The sequence below is a fragment of the Podarcis cretensis genome (assembly GCF_951804945.1).
Source record: "Podarcis cretensis genome assembly, chromosome: 7".
Lineage (NCBI taxonomy): Eukaryota > Metazoa > Chordata > Lepidosauria > Squamata > Lacertidae > Podarcis > Podarcis cretensis.
In genome coordinates this window covers 78,139,153-78,156,857 of record NC_137176.1, presented here as the reverse complement: position 1 = coordinate 78,156,857, position 17,705 = coordinate 78,139,153, and the positions used below count along the sequence as shown (strand labels likewise).

The window sequence follows — 17,705 nt, the reverse complement described above, 5'->3', positions numbered from 1 at the left end:
GGCAGATGGTCTGATAACTTATTTTCTAGTTCTCTGCAAGCTTATACACATCAAGATCTTTATTTTGAATTTTTTCTTCCTTTCCCCAGCACAACCCACCAGGTGGTCTGTATCAACAACATAAATTTCCAGAGAAAATCTGTTGTTGTAAGTATACAGTGGTACCTCAGGTTACAGACGCTTCAGGTTACAGACTCCGCAAACCCAGAAATAGTACCTCGGGTTAAGAACTTTGCTTCAGGATGAGAACAGAAATCGCACGGTGGTGGCGCGGCGGCAGTGGGAGGCCCCATTAGCTAAAAGTGGTACCTCAGGTTAAGAACAGTTTCAGGATAAGAAATGGACCTCCAAAACAAATTAAGTTCTTAACCCAAGGTGTATTGAGGAGAAGGGACAATAGGGCTTGAAGGAAGAGTACATGTTTTGTGTACAGGAGGTCCCAGGCTCAGTCCCTGGAATCTCCAACAAAAAGAACCAGGTGATGGGAAATATTTTCTGCCCAAGACCCCAGAAAGCCACTGCTAGTTGGACCACGCAGTCCTGAACTAGTTGGACAAATAGCGTGACCTGGTATAAGCCAGCTTCCCATGTTCCTATTTAATTAACGTAGTGAAAGTTTACGTCATAAGCCTCTACTCTTCTGGCTATTAAGGGATTCACTTTTATAGTTGGTTAATTGTGTTTTCTTCATGCTATGTATGCCATGCATCCCACTTTGTGACATCAAGCAACCTTACATTTCTGTAATATTTACAAAATACCAATGGCCAGAGAGGTTATTCTAGAGGAGTTTTATCCTTTTCTTTAGCTGCCTAGCCTATCCTTTTGTTCTTTACCATCAAGCTGGCCTGCAACTGCCACTGATTGACAATTTTAGAGTTTGCTTGCAGAAGTGCTCAAAAGTTTCATGCTACCTCAATTGACTTTAGTGAGAGTTTACCCTGAACTGAAATGTGTTAAAATGATTGCAATCACAACAGCAGGGAATTGTTTATGGAGCCAAAAAAGCCACACCTAAGAAGTGTGAAGGATCAGCTTCACTGCCAAGACCTCCGGGATAGATTAGGCATAAACCATTCAAATATTAGAAATATTGAAACCAGATGAACTTTGCATTTTCCCATTGGTTATTTATTTATTTATTTAAGATGGGCCCAGGTTAATAAACAGCAAAATTTATTTCTGAAAATAAAATCTTCAAAACACATCATAAAAAGAAAATAATAAAATTCACTTAACATGCAATACCCTCTTAAAAGAGAAAATATTGTGGTCTTTTCCAAAAGCTGCCACAGGGAGGCTCAGGTATGTTTCTGTTGGAAGGGAATTCCACAACTCCAAAACCATTATGGAGAAAACCTGGTTCCACTTTCTGGTATAATTGATATTGAGATGGCTGGTTTTTGACAGGATTTTTGTGTTTGATCTTAATAGCCAGATTGGCTCTTAACAGGAAAAGTGTTTCCTGAGATAGGCAACATCAAAGCCTTTGCATAATTCTTTAATGGGGGGGGGGGCAGGGAGATGATCCCACTTCATCTACAAATTGTAGATATGGTAGTTTATAAATAGTGTTAAAAGTCAGTGCCATCACACTGAAAAGCTAAAAGGCAGAAGGTGCAGTTTTACTCAGGTTTTATATGTTGATACTGTTCCACACTTTTTTATATAGGTCTATTTTTATTGATAGGGGACGCAGGTGGGGCTGTGGGTTAAAGCCTCAGCACCTAGGACTTGCCGATTGAAAGGTCGGCGGTTCGAATCCCTGCGGCGGGGTGCGCTCCCGCTGCTCGGTCCCAGCGCCTGCCAACCTAGCAGTTCGAAAGCACCTCCGGGTGCAAGTAGATAAATAGGGACCGCTTACCAGCGGGAAGGTAAACGGCATTTCCGTGTGCAGCTCTGGCTCGCCAGATGTAGCTTTGTCACGCTGGCCACGTGACCCGGAAGTGTCTCCGGACAGCGCTGGCCCCTGGCCTCTTAAGTGAGATGGGCGCACAACCCCAGAGTCTGTCAAGACTGGCCCGTACGGGCAGGGGTACCTTTACCTTTACCTTTTATTTTTATTGATACTTACATAAAAAATGTGGAACGATATCAACATATAAGGTTGGTTCCATACTTGACAGAGTAGGTTGCTGTGTGCTGAAAGCTGTTTATGAGCAGTCCCAAAGAGCACATTGCAGTAGTGAATCCTGATGTTTACAAATAGAGGGAAGAAAATTCCTCTCTCCTGAAAGGAGTTATCAAGCAAATAGAACATGAATGGCTGGATTTGTCCTCCTTGTGTTGATGGAGATTGATGGATTTCAGTGCTAAATTCTTTCATTTTTCATGAGCTTTTGTGTTCCCAGGAACCCGTAATATATTCCACATGCTCTGTTTTTATGTGCTTATCCCCGGGCTGCAGATGAATGAGTGCCACCAACCAAGTTGTGTCTCTTGTTTCCTCGGGTTCATGGGGGAGAACTGAATAGTTGTGTTAGGGTGGGGTTTTGTTTTTTAGGTTAAAGCGAAGAAGGCATACTCGCTTTGATGGGATTGTGATCCTGCCTACAGTTGCTTGTTGCTATACCTTCACATTTACTGTGAAGGAGCTGTGGTTGGGTTTTGTGTCTGAGTAGCTTCTCCGGGAACACGGACAAAATTTTAGTGGAAAAATCTTCACAGTGTGATGTAAAAGTATATACTTAAAAGTCCCTCTAAAATGCCCAAATTATTCTACATGTACATATGTAATCATGTTGAGCTATGCAAGAGCTCAGTCCTTCCCCACCCTGCACACACACAAACCATTGGTGGCTGGAGGCGGTTAGGCTGTTGGTAGAGAGCAGCACTGTCTGTGGGTCAGGTTCTGCATTGGTGGCCCCTGCTGCAGTCAGGTGAGCAGAAGGCCGTTGAAAGGGGGCTTTTTTGGGTGGGGGAGAGCCCTGGTCACCTGGGGTCTGCTGGATCAGAAACACTCTGGATCCCCTCAGCTCTACCAGGCTGAAGCGGATGTAGCAATAAAAACAAAACTTGCCACTCCAATCTTCTCTGTTGGCAGGGTTTGGAATGCATCTGTGAACCCGCTGCTTCCCTCCTTTGCAACATCACCATTCCATTCATTTCCATCTTCACTTTGGATTGCTTTGCCTATCAGTTAAATTATCAGGCAGGTTAAGTCAGCCACCATTGGCCCTCCAGGTGAACTGCAGCTCCCATCATCCTTGGCTACCTGCCATGGTAGCTGGGGCTGAGGGGTGGGGGTTTGGTTCAGTGACATTTGGTGGGCAAAAGGTTCTCCACACCTTCCCTAATCCATTATTCATTGGTCACATTTTCTTACAGTGCTGTATGCCCATGACAACATTTCTGGTTTAGCAAGGAAACAGGAGTAAAAAAAAAGATGCAGGAACCATGGCACAGGGAGAATTGATACGGTGTGATAGATTTCACTGGAACTGGATCAAGGAGACGTGGTTTCAATTCCTTGCTCAGTTATGAAACTCGCTCGGTGATGTTGGGCCAGGCACCTAACTCACAGGGTAGTTGTGAGGAAAAGTGGGAGGCTCTCATAAATGGTGCTGTGAGCTTGGAGTTAAGTGTGCACAAAGAGGAAGGGGAGAACCAGAGACCAAAAGTTCTGGTTGTGTCTCAGGACAAGCAGCATTTTCAAGTCTTGTCTCAAGTCAATGTGTGCTCCATTAATTTACAGTGGCTGGTTGAAAGCACTAATGTTTTTCTGTGAGCCATGGCAGTAACCCAACTTTGTGACCCAAGGCAGTATCACAAGTTTTGAAAAGTGAAGTGTGTAGGAATATGCCCCCTAGTTTCTGTGAAGGAGAGTTTTCCTGTGAAGGAGAATCATGGCACCTCATGCTGGATGTAGGGTGGCCAAAAAACAAACACACAAACAGGGCTCCTGTACCTTTAATATAGGCAAGAGGTGCTGGTGACTTCAGATGTTGTACTGTAGCTCCCATCTTTCCTGAGCATTGGCTATGCTAGCTGGGACTGATGGAGGCTAAAGTCCAAGGACATCTGGAAGACTACAGGCTTCCCACCTCTGCTTTAATAGTTGCAACAATGACAAGCTGCAGCTGGTGAAATTCCTCCTTCTGCACAGCTGCTAAAGATGTAAGAGCCCTGTCCTCATTTGCATCTGGTCAGCCTGGCTGTACGTAGAACTTTCTTCGTTGATTGAAGGGAACGTTGCACTCTTCTTGTTACTTTCTCACTTCTGACACCGAGTGTGTCCTTAACAAGCAGTATGAGAAGCAACCTGGTGAGAGCTGGTGCGCTTTTTAAACCTTTCAGTTGATGCAAAAGAAAACTCATTTTGACGCTATAATAGTATTTATAAAGCTAGATTGCTTTGGAGTGTAAACGTCTGCAGTTTAAGAAGAAAATATATGTTGTGTCCCTGATGTTGTTCTTTTAAATCTGTTCAGGGTTACGTGGAGCTGACAATATTTCCCACAGTTGCGAATCTGAATAGAATCAAGCTGAACAGTAAACAATGTAGGATATACAGAGTGAGAGTCAACGATCTGGAAGCAGCTTTTATTTATAATGACCCGACGCTGGAGGTTTGTCACCATGAGTCAAAACAGTAAGTAAATAGTTCATAGTTGCTACCGTCTCTGGAATAGTGATCAATACAGTGGTGCCCCGCAAGACGAACGCCTCGCAAGACGGAAAACCCGCTAGACGAAAAGGTTTTCCGTTTTGGAGGCGCTTTGCAAAACGAATTTCCCTATGGGCTTGCTTCGCAAGACGAAAATGTCTTGCGAGTTCCTGTGGGGTTTTTTCCCTTTCCCCCCCTTTTCCTAAGCCGCTTATCAGCTGATCCACTAAAAGCCGCTAAACCGCTAATAGCGCTAATCCACTAAGGTGTCAATGGGCTTGCTTCGCAAGACGAGAAAACCGCTATACGAAGAGCCTCACGGAACGGATTAATTTCGTCTTGCGAGGCACCACTGTATCTTTTTTTGATAGGGTATGAAGTGGGCTTTGAGTCATGAGTGTTCTTGAAGAACAAGATTGAACAACACATTTAATAGGTGTCAAAAGTGAAGTAATGATGGGAAGTCTTAGTATTTCACAAATCTGAAGTTTTTGAGATAATATAGAACATACGAAGAGTCCGGGATCAAGCCAAAAATCCATCTAGTCTAGCATCCTGTTCTCACAGCGGCCTGTATTGCTTACTTTCAGACAATGCACAGGCAAAAGAAAATGCTGCGCTTGACATCTTGATAATGCTGATTATCAATGATTGGGCAGCCTTACCCAGCTGTCAAAGGGGCCCATGGTTTGGAGGACGTTTGAATTCAACCCTAGTGGCTAGATCCTACTGTCTCATGGGCTGATCCTAACCATACTGACCCAAAATGATATGGCATGGATTTCAATGGAATGGTTCCAAAGAAGCATGTTTCAGATTGCAGCCTCACTCTGAAATATGATACAGTGGTGCCCCGCAAGATGAATGCCTCGCAAGACGAAAACCCGCTAAACGAAAGGGTTTTCCGTTTTGGAGGTGCTTCGCAAAACGAATTTCCTATGGGCTTGCTTCGCAAGATGAAAATGTTTTGCGAGTTTTTCCGACTTTCCCTCCCTTTCCCCCCTTTTTCTAAGCCGCTAAGCCGCTTATCTGCTTATCCGCTAAGCCAATAAGCCGCTAAAAGCCGATAAGCCGCTAATAGCGCTAATCCGCTAAGCCGTCAATGGGCTTGCTTCACAAGACGAAAAAACCGCTAGACGAAGAGAATCGCGAAATGGATTCTTTTTGTCTTGCGAGGCACCACTGTAACGAGGGCTTTTTTTCAGGTGGAACTCATTGGAACTCAGTTCTGGCACCTCTCAACTGTACGCCATTGTCATTCTGAGAGAATGAAGGAGGTGTTCATAATGAGTTCCAGAAAAATAGCACTGATGAGAATGATAGCATTGGCCTGTCTTGCAGGATGGTTGGAAAGATTATTGAGATAAAGTATGGGAAGTGCTTTGACTATTTAGGGAAAATGTTACAGTGATGCTAAGTATTTCTTTTAGTAGACATTGTTGGGAAATGATGGCACATTCTTACACTTTAGGTCCCTGCTGCCTACCTGACTCCCAATGACACCATACCCCCTTGTATAAAAAGGATGCACGTGCAAGCAGAGACTCTGGGTGGTACAAAGAAAGCTTTGCTGGATTTATTTAAGACATGTCTTTGTGGAGGAAGACAGTGCTTTCCCACCAAATCATTGAACTGTGGAGTTGGAATGGACCACCAGGATCATTTAGTTGAACCCACTATAATCCAGGAATCTTTGGCCCAACATGGGGCATGAACCCACAACCGAGATTAAGAGTCTCATGGTCTACCAACTATCCTGGTTTGCAATAGCAAGAATTGCCATTCTGGATACAGTGGTACCTCGGGTTACATACGCTTCAGGTTACAGACTCCGCTAACCCAGAAATAGTGCTTCAGGTTAAGAACTTTGCTTCAGGATGAGAACAGAAATCGTGCTCCGGTGGCACGGCGGCAGCGGGAGGCCCCATTAGCTGAAGTGGTGCTTCAGGTTAAGAACAGTTTCAGGTTAAGAATGGACCTCCGGAACAAATTAAGTACTTAACCCGAGGTACCACTGTACATAGTAATGTTGCATATCTGAGCCAACAGGAAACAATCAACTCTTACACCCACAATTTACAAATACTGTACGTGTATTTTTGAGTAAGACACCTAAAAAAGATTTCTTCTATGTAGTATCTTTATATATTAAGGGTGTGGTGAAAGAGGCCCCAACTAGTTTAACTAGCTGAAATAATAATTTGCTGGAATAGTCTAGATTAACTATGCATCTTGCCAAATAAATCTGTGACAGATGTACAACCCAGAGAAAGGTTTTTTGTTTTGTCACAACAAAGGCCAGAGTCTCCCTTAGCAAAAGAGTACCCCTGGCCAAAGTATATCTTTATTTTTGATACATTTTTATTTTTAATAAAAGACTACATGTGCCTAACAAATTCCATTTTCAGCAATATGTAAGAAGCTTCTAACAGGCTTGCACTGGTTTTAAGTTGAGACTTGGGCCTGCAGTGTCAGTAAGTGCCACGGAACTTTAGTGTTAAATACAAATGAATATATAGTGAAAAGATGTCAATCCAGATCTCCACTTCTCAGCTGCTACCATTTGTATGGAAAGTAAGCATACCCATAAGACATCCCCTCCACCATAATGGTCCTCTAAATAGATTCCTCTACAATGAGTCACATATTTGAACAGGACCAATGCACATGTGAAAAAGAGAACAAAATAAATAATGGTTTCTGTGAAATACTAGCCTCTGTTCCAAGGAGTCTACCTCTCATTACATAAAATATGGCCCATTTCTGTCTGTGAACCCACTGGTATTTAGTATCTAACCACAAGTTCCCTCTAGATACAGACATTTCGGAAAGCTGTCCTTTGGTGATAATTAGAGGCAGAATATTCCTGTATCATATTTACTTTAAAGTAAGTTGATTTGAATATCCCTGAAATTCATATTGAAGTTGAGACTTGTGTTGTTTATTATTTCTGGTGCTTATTATGTGTGATAATCACTAAAAGATTTAAAATATGAAAATGCCATTAGGGCAAGGCACAAATTAAGAATCGCTTTATGGATGGTTTATTTTTGCTGGGCTAGCGTCTGATTCTGGAAAGAATTAAGTGTACAGATAGACTGCATTTACTGGCATAGCATACGATTTGTTAAAGATGGTAAAACAAAATAAAATAAAAAGGATTGCAGGGAGCTTCAATAGGACCTCTCCAAAGTGGCAGTAAAATAGCAAATGTAAAGTGTAAAGTGTAAAGTTAACATGTGGTAGTTCTGACTTGAAATATAGTGGTACCTTGGATCTCAAACTTAATTGGTTCCAGAAGTCTGTTCCAAAACCAAAGTGTTCTCAAACCAAGGCGCACTTTCCCATAGAAAGTAATGCAAAATGGATTAATCCGTTCCAGACTTTTAAAAACAACCCCTAAAACAGCAATTGAACATGAATTTTACTATCTAACAAGACCATTGATCCATAAAATGAAAGCAGTGATCAATTTTCTGTACGATAAAATAAATAAGACAGTATTGTAGATGATTATTATTTTTTCTTACCTGCACTGATGATAGTCATTGTTTGGATGGGGGGCTTTTATCCATTTTTGCAGTCACACATCAATCAATCACTCATAAAATGAAAAACAAGCAACAGCCACAAAAATGAAAAAGCCACACAAACAATAACACAAAAAATAGAAAAAACAAAAGCACAAAATATCTCCTCAGAACACTGCAATCAGAAATGGAAGGCTTTAATTATGATGGGGGGGGCCTTCAATTAGCTGCTCAAGGATACAAATGGGATGAAAAAACCTTTATTATGATGCGGGGGACTTAAATTTGCTGTGCAAGGGTAAAACAAGATGAAAAAAGCCTTAATTACTATGCGGGGGACTCAAATGAGCTGCACAACAGTAAAAATGGAGGCTCATGAGCACGTTTGGCTTCCAAGGCAAAGTTTGAAAACCAAAACACCTACTTCCGGGTTTGCAGTGTTCGGGTACTGAGTTTTTTTGGGAACTAAGCTGTTCGAAAACCGAGGTACCACTGTAGTGGATATCCTCTTGTTGTTCCTCTTGCTACTTAGCTGGTAGTAACATGCTCCAAGCCTTCAGATTCGGATAGATTTCAACAACTAAAAAAGCAAGATTGGAAAGCTAGGGCTAATTTGCACACCATGAACATTGATTGTTGTTGATCATCTCAATCTATGACTCCTTTCTGAGTGTATGAATTGACTCCATGGAAGAGTACCATGTTTTATGAAGGCATGAGATGGTAGTGAAAGTTCTGCCTGTGATGTTTGAGCTGGAATTGCTTATTTATACATGCAAGTCACCACTTGTGCAGCAGCCATAGTATTATCAAAGGCTAAAAACTGAGCTAACATGTTTTCTTAATAAATGGTCAAAAATTCTTTCTGGCTTGAATTTTGTCCTTCAGGACTGAGGTGTTTACTTCCTCTGGACTATGCATGAATAACCTCTGGGCTATTCATGAATAATCAGTTTAGCCTTTTGAGTTTTTCAAGTTAGATTTCAAAAATTTAAAATGAAGTTTACTCAGTATGTGGTGGGTACGGAATAAGGTGGAAGGAAAGCTTTGAAATGAGGTCATGTCTGATTTTTGTGAGGTTTTAATTTGGCTCAAACCCTTTCATTGTATATAACCCTTCTTTTCTGTGGAAGATGAGTTGGTGTGGGAAAGAAAGTATTGTGACTTCTTTTTTGTGTTCGAACCTTGTGGATAGTGCTCATGTTGGGCATATTGTAAAAAAGTAAGCTATAATGGAGCAACTAATAAACCTTTAAGTCAAATGGGGAAACAAAGGGCAGTTTTATTCCCTCCTTTTTGTCGCTGAATTTTATTGACTCATTTCAGGCATGATATTGCTAGTTTTGAAAAGTATCTCTTAGGAGATGAACTTGAGCTCATTGAGGAAAGAAAGCTACATATTTGTAAAACTAGTTCTGTGAAGAACTTGCTGTAGGACTCCAACTAAGAAAGGTATTCTCTGTTCTTCATTAGATCAGCCTTTAAAAGACTGTTAAGGGTATGGTGCAAAGCCACCCAGCCAAGGAACTCAATTGACTGTGAAATCACCACCATTAGAGTGCAGCAGGATGTAGATGAGTTGGCGGTGATGAATGGGATTCGTTGTGGCTTGGTTTTGGAAGGTTGCTTTTTTAACTCTGAGTTTCCATGCGTTTGCGGCCTGAAATGTAATATGCAAAATGTTAAAACTGAACATACAGCTCGCACATTGTATATTATCATCCATTTAGGAAAAGATCAGCACCACAATAAGAATGGTTTCAGTAATATAAGGCAGTCTGTATTAGACAGCGGGTGGCGCTGTGGTCTAAACCACATAGCCTGGGGCTTGCCGATCAGAAGGTTGGCAGTTCGAATCCCCGCGACGGGGTGAGCTCCCGTTGCTCGGTCCCTGCTCCTGCCAACCTAGCAGTTCGAAAGCACGTCAAAGTGCAAGTAGATAAATAGGTACCACTCCGACGAGAAGGTAAATGGCATTTCCGTGCACTGCTCCGGTTCGCCAGAAGCGGCTTAGTCATGCTGTCAACATGACCCGGAAGCTGTACCCGGCTCCCTTGGCCAATAAAACGAGATGAGCGCCGCATCCCCAGAGTCGTCCGCGACTGGACCTAATGGTCAGGGGTCCCTTTACCTTTATAGTAGGGATGGGTGATGTTAGATTTTCAACATCACAATGTATCACCAGCCAGACATTACAGTTTGGCGACATACCGCAATGTTGAAACAAGCTGCATTGGCCGCAGCCAGCCTCAGCAGCATCAGATCGCTCATATGGGGCTGGGGGGAGGCTTCTTCCACCCCCCCCATCTGAACCACCTGATGCCACAGCAGCATTGGGTTTCCCCTCCCACACCAGCTGAGCGATCCAATGCTGTTGAGACATCAGGGTCGCTCAGATGGGTGGGCAGTTTCACGGAGCCCCCATCCTGCTGCCAGTGCTGGACTGGGGGCTACATTAAACGCTTGGCTGAAGGGAGCGGCAACTGGGTGCCCCTCAGCCAAGCAGTTTAAAGGAGGGAGAAACAAGCTAGTTTGTTTCTCCCTCTGCAGTGGTCTGAGGGCAGACCACGATGTCAGTTTCACTCAGCGGTATATCGCTGATGAAACTGCTGTGCTCCTGAGTCCCTCGGCTAGCAGGGCAACTTCATCCAGGGGGTGCTGCTAGCAGAGGGACTCGGAAGCGCAGCGGTTTCATCAGCGATATACCACTGAGTGAAACCAACATCGCGGTCTGCTCCTCATCCTGGTCCTGGGCATTATATCAATATATCTCCCAGGCTAGTCTATAGTTCAGGGGTCAGCAAACATTATCAGCAGGGGGCCAGTCTGCTGTCACTCAGACCTTGTGGGGGGGTGTTCTGGACTATATTTTTTTGGGGGGGGTATGGATGAATTCCTATGCACACTGGGAGTAATGGGGCAGGGGAAGGGCAGGCGAAATGAAATGAAATAATGAAATGAAATGAAATGAAATGAAATGAAATGAAATGTCCATTAAAGCAGGGTGGGGAAGGCTCCTCAACAGACAAGCTGAGCACCAGATGAGCACAACAAACAGATGAGCACCACCATGCTGCTCATCCTCCCGCCACCCCCCAAAACACAGACACAGACCCACAATCGCCCAGCGGAGAAAAGGGTGGCAAGTTCAATATGCAAAGAACGGCCAAGGCGAAGGTGGGGTGGCGGCTCCGGAGATGCGGCACCGGGGGGGCGGAGCTAGAAGAAGAGGCAAGGGGGGCGAGTAGTTTTTCTCCCCACGCAACCCCCAGCCCCAGCCACCTTCTCAGTTGGCTGCCTGCCTCATTTGCCGAAGGGCTGGCGGTGGTGGCACGAAACGGGCTTCCTCCACGCCTAGAGAAAAAGGGCACTGCTCTTACCTTCCCAGGGGTGCCGCCACCACCACTGCCGCTGCTTCTCGTAATGCGGGTAGGCAGAGTGAGCTCCTCCGCTCCACCCTCTGGCCCACAGGAGCACCAGGGCGGCAACGGGAGGAAGGGGCTGAGCGGCGGCAGCTCTGCCAATCAAACGCCACATCTGGTTTACCTCAGTGCGGCGTGGGGATGTCTTCCAATCAAATGCCGCTGAGGTAAGCCAGGCATGGCGTTTGACTGGCAGAGACGTCCCTGCGCGCACTGAGGTAAACCAGGCAAGGCGTTGTGATTGGCAGAGCCGCCACCGCTCAGCCTCTTCCTCCCGTTGTCATTGCCGGGAGTCTCGGCTTCACGGCAGGTTTTTAAATGGCCGGGTGGGCCGGATTTAGGACCCCAGGGGCCGTAGTGTGACGACCCCTGCTATAGTTATTCAGACCATTATTTTGTCAAATGTGAGGAGGCAGAATAATATACTTTCTGGCAATCGTGCTGGCTGCTGATTTGGCTTCCTGGCCCAATTGATGGTGTTGGATCATACCCTTTCGATGTCTTTTGTGGCCTGGGACTGACATATTTTGGAGACTCCCTCTCTCCATACGTGCTTAAGTCTTCAGTTCCATTGTGTAGGGCAGACCCTGCTCCGTGTGCCCTTGCCACATGAAGTCAAGATAAGTGGAGCAATGGAGAGGATTTTCACTGCAATTGTCTCAAGCTTATCAAATGACTTTCTCAGTTAAGTTTAAAGCTTTTATTGTGACATTTCAAAGAGGGTGTATAATCTGCCCATGAGTGTTGAGTTGGCATTTCTAAGTGGTTACTGTTAGAGGTGACAATTTTAAGCACTTCTGTTGTGGGCATTTTTTATCTGCTTTTTTGCAGCATGTGAAGTCCCTTGACCCCAAATCCTTTTTTGAATTTGAACTCTGAGTCCTTTGTGTTGCAGGAGAAATCTCAACTACTTTTCCAATGCGTATGCTGCTGCAGTCAGTGCTGTGGACCCGGATGCTGGAAATGGAGAGCTGTGCATCAAGGTGCCGTCAGAGCTTTGGAAGCACGTCGATGGTAAAGACCAGAAACCCTTAAAATGAAAGTGCTACAGACTTGCTAGCAATCTAGAATAGTTTTCCAGGCCTTGCTGCACTTTGGCAGGGTTTCAATGGCCCCGCAATGCTGGTGGAGCGCTTTTGATTTTGAGGCGTAGATCAGGCAAGCTGTTTGATTATGTGAATTACGGCAAGTTCTTAAGAGTTATTTCAAGCCTCATAGACTAGCTTCTGTGTACAGAAAAATATATACCAAAATAAATAATCTCCCGCACATATTTTCAATAAAATGTGTTTTATAATAGAAAATTCTGTTTCGCTTTGAGAGTCCTGGGTCATCATCAAAGATCTCACCTTCATTCTTTCATCTTTTTCTCTTGCTTAGTTCATTGAAGTTCTGAGTACAAAGTGGTTTTGCAAGTTAATGAAGAGTTAATGGTGGGTTTGCCACGTTTCTTCCAGAAATACCAGATTAATACATATTTTATTACGTGGTTGCTCTTTTACTGCTGCAGAATTAAAAGTTTTGAAGGTACATATCAACTTTTCTCTGGACCAGCCAAAAGGAGGCCTTCATTTTGTGGTACCCAACGTGGAAGGAAGCTTAGCAGAGAGAGGGGCCCATGTCTTCTCTTGCGGGTATCAAAATTCTACAAGGTGAGAGTTGCAGAGTCTTATGCTCCCATTTCCTATTGACCTTGAAAGTGAAGAGTGCTGTGAAAGTTGGAAATCAGGTCCTATTTTGCTTTACGGTCATTTCAGAATATTTTAAGACCATTCAGACATGGCATTTTCCTTACCTGGAAGAAAACAAATAACCCATGTGTGCACCCATTGCCAATGGGCAGCTTTTCAATTGATGGTCATTCAGAAAAATAGATATTGTACGTGCTGCTCGGTAAATATAGGGTCACTTGACCTGTGCTGCTTCATTACCCTCCCTTTCTTCTCTTTTGAATAATGTATATTTAATTTCCAGAGCTATCAGAGTCTGATTCATCATTGTTAAAATGAATGAGAAAGCACCTAAGACTGGTGGTCTGTCCGAATAGAAAAGGACAAATTTTAGCATTTTACCTGTTTAGCTTTCCATTTTTTATATGTTATGCCACTTCAAGATAACTGGAATAGATTCCCCATCCCCACTCCTGTTTTTTTTTTGGGGGGGGGTGGTGGTGGAGGAATTAATCTGTACATTCCTGTATCAACAACAACAACAAGAACAAAAAACAAAGGACTGAAGACATCAGTGTTGGACCCCTGGAGCTGTCTTGCCAAGGTGCAAACATATTTCAAGTGTGCCTTGCAGTGTACTTTTCTGAAGGGCAACTTTCGAAGCCTCCCCAGACTAATCAGTCTTTCGGTATTGTAGAAGTGAAATTCTTAACGTGGAGTAGCAGCCTCACGGGAGTCCTAAACTGGCTAGCTTTTTGTAGTTCTCTGTGTTTATGCATTGACAGAATGCAGTTATCAAAGATTTGGGAAGGGTCAGCTGCTTGCAGGATTGTACTGTTTTAGTAAAGCTAAGGCCCCAGATGCCTACACATCAGTACTGCAACATTTGTCTTGGATTGGGAAGATGATTATGATTTTTAATGACTTCACTTTCTCTCCAGGTTTTGGTTTCCTTGTGTTGATTCATACTCTGAACTATGCACATGGAAACTGGAATATACTGTGGATGCCACAATGGTGGCTGTCTCAAATGGAGACCTGGTGGAAACGGTGTATACTCATGATATGAGAAAAAAGACCTTCCATTATATGCTGACAATTCCAACTGCAGCTTCTAACATCTCCTTGGCCATTGGACCATTTGAAATCCTTGTTGATCCCTACATGCATGAGGTAATTCTTTTCATAGGCAGCCTCTGTGTGGCTCTTCTCGGCCTCGGTCCTGTATACCTGAAGGAGCGTCTCCACCCCCATCGTTCTGCCCGGATACTGAGATCCAGCGCCGAGGGCCTTCTGGCAGTTCCCTCATTGCGAGAAGTGAGGTTACAGGGAACTAGACAGAGAGCCTTCTCGGTAGTGGCGCCCACCCTGTGGAACGCCCTTCCTTCAGATGTGAAGGAAATAAGTAGCTATCTTATTTTTAAAAGACATCTGCAGGCTGCCCTGTTTAGGGACGTTTTTAATATTTAATGCTGTATTGTTTTTAACACTCGATTGGAAGCCGCCCAGAGTGGCTGGGGAAACTCAGCCAGATTATTTATTATAAATAATAAATTATTATTATTATTATTATTATTATTATTATTATTATTATTATTATTATTATTATCCTATTCCACGTGATTTGTCCTGGTGTGAGGTTCTTGGGTGGTTATTGATTAGGGTTTTACTCTTGCACTATTGGTCATATAGGATTTTTCAGTGATTTTTTTATTTGTCCTGTTATATTTCTTAGTTCTTAAGAAATCATGTTCCCTGTCCTGAATGCCCAGAGATAGAATAATAGCTAAAATAAGTTCTCAACAGCCAGAATCAGAATATAAATTTATCGCTCTATTTGTATTACTATTTCCCCTCACTATTGCTTTATAAAAGTTTTGTGTGTTGTCGTAAGTCTGTTGCCTTATCTTTGGGAAGTACCAATTTTTGCTGTAACTTGCAGTCGATTCCAATTGCTGGAAGTTCACTACTTGAAAGCTGCTACTTTATGACACTTCATACTGCAGATAGGCTGTTGTACATAGCCTCAGTTTGACCCTGACGGTACATATGTTGTACATAGCCTCAGGCTGTGCCTCACGGTAACTGTTTTCCTGGATCTCTGGAAAGCTGTGGAGGACTAGCAAAGCTGCATAGCCAGTTCACCACCTCATGTTCTGCATCTCTAAGCTATATGCATGCAGTGATGGTGACCTCAGGGTCAAACTTGCTAATCTTTATATTTTTCATTGGCAGCGTTTTCTAATGTTCACTTTTAGCTATTTGCTGACTTGAATTTGGTTTTGTTTTTAAAAAAAGTTTTCTCCTTTGTTGTTGTTGTAGGTGACTCATTTCTGTTTACCCCAGCTTCTCCCGCTGCTCAAACACACCACATCTTATCTCCATGAAGTATTTGAATTCTATGAAGAGATACTTACGTGCCGCTATCCTTACTCCTGTTTCAAGACGGTTTTCGTAGACGAGGCCTACGTTGAAGTAGCTGCTTACGCTTCCATGAGCATTTTTAGGTAAGTACTTATAACTAACTGGGACACAGGTGGCGCTCTGGGTTAAACCACAGAGCCTAGGGCTTGCCGATCAGAAGGTCAGCAGTTCGAATCCCCGCAATGGGGTGAGCTCCCGTTGTTCAGTCCAAGCTCCTGCCCACCTAGCAGTACGAAAGCACGTCAAAGTGCAAGTAGAGAAATAGGTACCGCTCCAGCGGGAAGGTAAACGGTGTTTTCGTGCACTGCTCTGATTCACCAGAAGCAGCTTAGTCATGCTGGCCACATGACCCGGAAGCTGTTTGCGGGCAAATGCCGGCTCCCTCGGCCAATAAAGCAAGATGAGCGCCGCAACTCCAGAGTTGTCTGCGACTGGACCTTTACCTTTACTCATAACTAACCGAGCTAAAATGAAGTGATTTGAGAAACGCACAGATATCCATCACACTTAATCATATCTCATGCTGGTAGAGAGATACTTCAGTCCAAATCACTAGAGGTTTTTTGTGTTTGCTGTTTTGTCTTTTTAAAGGAAACTCAGTGCCATCATTTATGTTCATAGGACCAAGGATAGCATTATACTGGGACCTGGGCTTTTGGCTGAAACTCAGCTGCGTACTTGCAGGGGATGCCTTTGAGCTAGCTCCACATTTCAATTCAGTTTCCAGCTTATAAAATGATGCCAAAGGTTGTCATAGAATCGACTGATGAGATAAGAATTGTAAATAACATGGCAGCACCAAAACGTTAAATGCCTGTGACATTTATTATTATTGCCAGATTGACTTCAATCCAATGCATAGTAATAACAATAATAATAGTAACAACAACAATTTATTATTTATAACCCGCCCATCTGGCTGGGTTTCCCCAGCCACTCTGGGCGGCTTCCAACAGAATATTAAAATGCAATAGCCTATTAAACATTAAAAGCTTCCCTAAACAGGCCTGCCTTCAGATGCTTTCTAAAAGTTTTCTCTTTGACATCTGGTGGGAGGGCGTTCCACAGGGCGGGTGCCACTAACAGCTAGTTTTAGAAACATAGGGTGTTTTAAAATGTTCCCAATTTTAATTTTGCGACCACAGTCCAAAGTGCATTTGGCAAAGGAGGGGTGCAGCCGTGATTTTTACTCTGAGTACACACACCTGTTGGTTCACATTTAGTGATTGTTTGGCTTCATGTTGCATGTGAAGCTGACCTGTATAAGACTTAAGAAAGCTGTTTTATACTTCTCTTGTTAAAATTCTGCTATTATTTGTTCATGTTTACTTGATTAAACTGAGGTGGGGGGTTTTGTTTCTCCTGAAAATTTTGTTTGCCACCGTTGTGCATATGCTTGTTTGTGATTTTCCTTTAGCACAAACCTTTTGCACAGTGCAATGATAATAGATGAGACCCCGCTGACCAGGAGATGTTTGGCTCAGGCTCTGGCCCAGCAGTTTTTTGGCTGTTTCATATCTAGAATGTCTTGGTGAGTACATCTTAAAATAGATATCTCCCACGTCGAATTTTGGCTATGGGTATGTTAATCATTATAAGGCATAAATGCAGATAAATTCTATAGCTATCACAGCAATCATAGCACATTTGGGGTTTCTTAAATTTGCAAGATAACCTACAAGCTCTTAATGTCTATTTACTTACATAGATTTTTAAGTTTCTGTATGCTAGAGAATATTTTAAATAAAAATACCAAAAGATGTGCCGTATTTTTCGCCCCATAGGACGCACTTTTTCCCCTCCAAAAATGAAGGGGAAATCTGGGTGCGTCCTATGGGGCGAATGCAGGCTTTCGCTGAAGCTTGGAGAGCGAGAGGGGTCGGTGCCCTGAAGCAGAGTGCCCCGCGTGCAAGGCAGACATCCGCAGCGTGGGGAGCCTTGCAGGAGTTCCCCGCAGGGCTCCCCATGCTGCGGATAGCAGCCTGTCGCCCGGTGGGCGGGGCGCCCTGAAGCAGAGCGCCCCACGCGCCGGACAAACATCCGCAGCGTGGGG

General features: G+C 43.6%; 1 protein-coding gene across 1 annotated transcript in view; it reads left to right on the top strand.

Annotated features, from left to right (window-relative positions):
* TAF2 (TATA-box binding protein associated factor 2) overlaps nucleotides 1-17,705 on the top strand; it is a 62,622-nt gene that overhangs the window by 2,492 nt on the left and 42,425 nt on the right. Inside the window, exons 2-8 of the mRNA XM_079984168.1 lie at nucleotides 94-147; nucleotides 4,431-4,591; nucleotides 12,454-12,572; nucleotides 13,069-13,210; nucleotides 14,170-14,401; nucleotides 15,551-15,735; nucleotides 17,070-17,183. Coding sequence (XP_079840294.1) covers nucleotides 94-147; nucleotides 4,431-4,591; nucleotides 12,454-12,572; nucleotides 13,069-13,210; nucleotides 14,170-14,401; nucleotides 15,551-15,735; nucleotides 17,070-17,183 — 1,007 coding nt within the window. The remainder of the gene's footprint in view (nucleotides 1-93; nucleotides 148-4,430; nucleotides 4,592-12,453; nucleotides 12,573-13,068; nucleotides 13,211-14,169; nucleotides 14,402-15,550; nucleotides 15,736-17,069; nucleotides 17,184-17,705) is intronic.